The sequence below is a fragment of the Onychomys torridus genome, chromosome 11 (assembly GCF_903995425.1).
Source record: "Onychomys torridus chromosome 11, mOncTor1.1, whole genome shotgun sequence".
NCBI lineage: Eukaryota > Metazoa > Chordata > Mammalia > Rodentia > Cricetidae > Onychomys > Onychomys torridus.
This window is the reverse complement of record NC_050453.1, coordinates 10,465,980-10,471,979: the sequence shown is the minus strand read 5'-3', so window position 1 is coordinate 10,471,979 and position 6,000 is coordinate 10,465,980. Positions and strand designations below refer to the sequence as shown.

Here is a 6,000-nt window from a genome sequence, read left to right as displayed (position 1 = left end):
ATAGCCTTCCATATTAAAAGAAAATCACGACATTCTCAAGACACCTATACTTTCACGGGCAACCTGCCAAAACTCCGCTTAAACCGCCGTATCTGTGAACTATCTAGGTCGTGTCCGCAGAAGCACAACAAGATTGCTTGGGTGACTCAAAGGCCCACGCAAAGTCCAATTAGATCACCTCTGGAGGAAGGCCAGATTGACAGGCTGGCGCAAGGCGGGGACCTAACCAGTGGCCACGTCGGACTCTCAGCCGCACGACCGACCGCGAGCCACACGTCCCTTCCCTCGGTGCCGGGTCGTCCCGCGCATGCGCGGCTCCGGAGCGGCTTGCGCCTGCGCAGCACCCGGGCCCGCCTCTCGGGGCGCGCTGACAGCTTCCGGTCTGGCGTCCCCGCCCCCCGGGTGGCTGAAGCTTTCGGGGCTCCGTGCTGTCAGCCGCAGGGTAGAGTGGGCCGGGCGTGGCTAGGGAACGAGGTCCCCGCGAGCGGGGTCCCTGCAGCCATGGCCTGCTCCATCGTCCAGTTCTGCTCCTTCCAGGACCTGCAGTCCGCGCGCGACTTCCTGTTCCCTCAGCTGCGGGAGGAGACCCCCGGCGCCCTGAGGAGGGACCCGAGTAAGTGTCCGGCGACCGGGACGCGGCGGAGAGCCCCCCCTCGGCGTCTCCTCAGCCTTGTGCGTCTAGCGCCGTGTCGCCTGCCCGTCACCCCTCCCCCCCCCCTCCTTCCCAGTTCCAGCTTCATGCCTTCTTCTTCTGCACACCACCTGCTCCGGGAGCGCATCCTCCGCCCCAGCCCCTGCCAGACATCAGTCCTCCACCCTGGGCTTGTCCCCAGCGTCCACCCTTCTCCATCCCCGGGACTGTGGCCTTTGCTCCACCCCTTCCCAAAGTGTTTAGCATCCCCACCCTCTCTGTTCTTCCATCTCCTGCCTGCCATTCATATTTACGGAATAAATGGCTGATTGGCAAGTGAGGGGCTTTTAAGGTGGTGGGTAAACTCCCACAAAAGAAAAGTAGCCACTTAGGGAGTGAAGGAGAGTCCACGGTAGGAACTAAAATTATAGCGACATGGCCAAGAAAAGTTAATTGGCGTTTATTGAGGACAGAAGCCTTCTGCCTATTATTACCATCAAACACTTCTTCAGCTCAGTAAACCCCAGGGCTGGGTTATTAGATGCTGTGTATTTCTTTAGGATTTGTTATATGTTCCTTCGTTTCTCCTTTTGAAGGAGTATGTCTTGTACTGCTTTCTTGTTTTTGGTATGAAACACATTTTGCTTTGTAGCATAGTGTTGTTATTACTCTGTGCTAAAGCAGAAGGGTGATATAAAACCCAGTAACAACCACCGTAAAAACCAAAACAAAACAAAACCCAAACTTACCCTTTCAGAAATTAGAAGCTATCACAGGACACTAGGAAGATTCAGCCTCATGTTCAAGGCCAGCTTGGGTCTGTCTGAAGAATAATGTTTGAAATATATCAAATTAGGAATGAATAGTCTGTACCAATCATTGGTGCTACATGCCATTTAAGGTTGGTAGTTTCTGTACTGTAGGACCTATAATTCACTGGTAACATCTGCCTGTGTGTCTGCAGGTGAGTGAGGGTGTCAGGCCCCCTGGAGCTGGGGTTACATGTGCGTGTAAGCCACCTGAAGTGGGTGCTGGGAACCAAACTCAGATTCTCTGGAAGAGCAGCAAGTGCCTTTAACCCCTGTGCCATCTCTCTAGCCCCTATGAGGCACTTCTTTAAAGTAATGATGTGTAGACCTCCCTGTGAAGTAGAAGATAGAAGAGTGAGAGAAAGCATGGGAAGAGGAAGCAGGTCTGTCTGAACAGCTCTGGTGTTTAAAGAACCCCAAAAAGCTGAATGACTGGAGAGGAGGGTGTGAGATGAGGCTATAATACCAGCAAAGGTGCTCATCAGAGCATTGAAGGTGTCAGATTTTCATTGGACCCCATTTATAGAACTTGTTGAAGATCTGTAGTATCCTGTGGAGGAGAGTCAGGAAGCAGGGAATTGATTGAGAAGCAGGGAGAGGAACACAAGGCGATGGAAATCTTTCAGAAGCGGAGAAGAGGATTTGATACAGGTAAAGGGTGGCGACAGAGGCCAGGTAGGACTACGAAAGTGCCCAGTGGCTTGGAGAAGATGGACGTGGCTGGGGCCTTTGCATTGTTTCAGTGGCATAGTGGCCAGAGGTGTGTCTGTAGGGTGTTGGAGGGATTGGAAAATGGGTAGTGAAGTTAGTCGTTTTAGGGAGCTTAGCTCTGAAGGACAGCGGATTTGGGGTGAGAAACAGGGAATGTGGAGCAGAGAAGCAAATCTCTGTCCCACTGCCACTGTCCTGGTCCAGGCCACTGTCTCGGCCTGGGCCATGGCACCAGTCTGCTAACAGACTTCCTTCTGCCTCCGCTCTCGGCCTCTTCTAATTAGTTGCAACAATAGCCCTAGTAAGCTTCAAAGGTAGAATGTAAGTCACATTTTCCTTCTTGTAATCCACAATGATTTGTTAAAATTGTCCTTTAACTTAAAGTCAGTAATTCTGGGCCAGTGAGAAGGCTCAGCAGGTAAAGGTGCTGTCATCACAATCATATTTTACTGGTGTCTAGGGGTACGTATTTATAAATGACAGCATTTCAGTACACGTATGAGTGTGTCACCATCAGACTGGGATGACTGGCATACCCATCACCTCGGATGTTTATCATTTCTCCCTGTTGGGAACAGTTAAAATCCTCTCTACTAGCAATGTTGAAACATAAAACTAGAAATGTCGCCTGTAGTTACTGTGCTGTGTGTTAGGACACTAATCTCTCCTGTCTGTTCACACCTCCTCTGTATCATTAACCATTCTTTCTCCATAACCCGTCACCATTGTCACATCCTCACCAGCCTCTCTCCGAGCCCTCTGCCACCATTCTCACAGCTTTACCAGCCTCTGCCAACCACTCTTCTAGCCTGTCTGTCTTTATGAAATAAATGATGGTGTTGTTTGTATTAGCACAGGGTCTAGCTGGTTGGAGCTCTCCCAGTCTGGCTTTAAACTCAAGATCTGCCTCAGCCCCCCAAGTGCTGAGATTATAGAAATGAACCACTATGACTATTAAACTTTTTAACTTCCACATTATGAGAAAAAAATGGTATTTGTATTTGTGCATTGGATTTAATTCATTTAACATTATTTCCTTGCTGTTTCATCTGTATTGTTGTAAATGAGGGAAGTTCATTTTTAATGGCCCAGTAACATTCCATTATGTATATTACATTTCCTTCACTAATCTATCAGTAGATCTCCAGGCTTAATTCCCTATCTTGGCTATTTTGACCAGTGCTACAATCAACATGGGAGTGTATTTCTTCAACATGCTGATTTCCTCTGTTCTATATCCTGTAATGGGAATGCAGGCTTATATCAACTCTGTTTCTAGAGTTGTAAAGAATTTTGTGCTGTCTTCTCTGATAGCTAGACTAATTTGTACTAATTTAATTTATATTTGCACCAAGAGTGTTTCTCCACATCCTTGCTGGTCTCTTGCTCTTGCTGTTTCATAATAACTCTTCTAGCTGTGGTTGTGACTTTCTGACAGTTAATGCTGTTGAGCAGTTTTTCTTACATTCCCTGGACATTTTGTCTCTCCCTGTTATTGTTTAATTGGATGATCGTCGTTACTATGTTGCTGGTGAGTTGCTTGAGTTTTGTACAGTCTGTGGGTTGCCATCGTTCTGTCATTTCTTGGCTGTTACCCCTTGGGTTGGTTTTTGCTTTCGTTGCCAGCACTTTTGATCCTACCCTCAGATATCTTTACTCACACAGCATTCTGAAGTGTTTCTATGTTTTCTTCTAGTAGCTTCGTAGCTTTAACTCTTACACTCATGTCTGATCTATTCTCTATTGGATTTTTGTACATGGCTGTTATATAGGGCTATTTTATAAAAGCTCATCATATGTTATCCTTATATTTTTTACATATTTATACTCATTTGTCATTTGTCTTTAACTTTATCAATAGGAAAGGATTTTGTTTTTAAGATTTTTTTATTTTATTTGTCTGTTCTTTGAGAACATCATACATGTATAAATAAAATATCTCATCCACTTTCCAAACAACTTCTCCCAGATCTCCCCATGTCCCTCTCCCAACTTCAAGTCCTTTTTTTTTTTCCTTAATAACCCATTGAGTCCAATTAGAACTGCCCATGTGCACATAAGTATAGGGACATCCACTGGATCATGGGTAACTCAGGAAATGCACTCCCAAGGAAACTGATTTTTTCCTCCACCAGCAGCCAACTGCCAGTAGCTCTCTCTAGGGGTGAAATCCTATGAGCCTCCTTCTCATCTGGGCTGGAATGTTGCTGGCTTGATCTTATACAGGTCTTGTGGAGGCAGCCACACTTGCTACTTGCTTTTGTTTTGGACTCCTTTCTGTTCCATTGATGAATTTATTGATTGTTGTCCATTTTAATGCATCATAGATGTCTCTGCCAAGTTACTCATCTCTGAAGAATATCATAGGGTTAGTCTTACACATTTCTCTCCCAGTTGAGCTTTAGAATTTATTAAGTTTTAAAGGCCAAATTCACTTTGGGATTTTTGATGAGCGTATATTGCTTATGTACACTTGGGAAGGGTTGGCATTTCCCCAACTAGGAATTCTTCTTTCATGCTAAATTTAGTGAGTATAATTGGCAGAAATTCTGTGTATTAAAGACATACAGTGTGGAATTTGATATATGATTTACATGTAAAAATGATTATTACAATCAACTTAGCACACCTGTCACCTCACATACTATTTTTGGAGGGTGTGGAGGGCAGAGCACTTTCTTTTTATTTTTAGCAACTTTCAAGAGTACAGTGCAATATATGTAAGCTGGATGTTGTCCTTATTTTAGAAATGCTAACTATGAAGCAAAGAACAATGATATTTTTCTTTACTATGCATCTAAACTATTACAGGTTCTCAGTGATATTGTTAAAATGTTCAGCTTTTCTTTATGTGCACTTGAAACAATAACCCCACAACTATGATGCAAGATTCAGCTAGTGTTCAGAGGATTTATTTTAAATATAAAGAATGAGTTGCACAAGGAAAGTAGTTGAGTATTAGAAAAGTTAAGGAGGGAAGATGAAGAACTGGAGTCTGTAGGATATGTGGAGAATAGTTTCATTAATTTTTATGCCTTTGTCACATTTCATACTGGCATATGCTCCTCAGCCTTGTTATTTTGGGTTCACTCTTCTGTGCCTTGTGTATGGAGCTGCAGATAAGAATCTTCGAAGACTCTGCCAGAAAACTCTTAGAGCTGATAGACACTGAGCAAAGGTCTCAAGATACAAAATTAATATTTAAAAAAAAATAGCTTTCCTTTATAACATACTGAGAAGGAAACAGCTCAATTCACACTAGCCTCCAAACAACAACAAACCTAACCAGTGAAGAGAGTGACCTCTGTGGGGAAACCTGAAGACATGAAAGAAAGAAATGGAGGAAGACACTGGTAAGTGGGAAGACCTCCATGCTCATGGATTGTGAAAATGGCCATCTTAACAAAAGAATCTGCAGATTCATTGCAGCCCTGATCACAATTCCAGCCCCATTCTTTGCAGAAATAAGAAACAAAAATTGTCATTCATATGGAAGCACACAGCATCCTGGCTAGCTGAAGCATCCCTGAATAAAAGAGTGATGGAAGTGTTACCATACTTGATTTAAAATTATTACAGGATCACAGTAATAAAAGAAGCATTGTACTGACACATAAATAAACACATAGATCAACATAGAATGGGATTTAAAATTATTACAGGATCATAGTAGTAAAAGCAGCATGTACTGTCACAGAAATAAACACATAGATTAATAGAATGGGATAGGTATGAGTAACTTTCAGTTACCTGATTTTGACAAAGATGCCAAAAAGTGTACACTGGAGAAAACACAATTTCATTATGTGCTTTGGGGAAACTGGATGCCTATGTGTAGAAGAATGAAAC

The 6,000-nt window shown here is 43.7% G+C and overlaps 1 protein-coding gene across 2 annotated transcripts in view; it reads left to right on the top strand.

Moving 5' to 3' along the window:
- The first annotated feature begins 368 nt into the window (after positions 1 to 368).
- Rab3gap2 (RAB3 GTPase activating non-catalytic protein subunit 2) overlaps positions 369 to 6,000 on the top strand; it is an 86,266-nt gene continuing 80,634 nt past the window's right edge. For both annotated transcript variants that reach the window (XM_036201881.1, XM_036201880.1), the window contains exon 1: positions 369 to 613. In XM_036201881.1, coding sequence (XP_036057774.1) covers positions 502 to 613 — 112 coding nt within the window. In that variant the 5' untranslated portion in view covers positions 369 to 501. The remainder of the gene's footprint in view (positions 614 to 6,000) is intronic.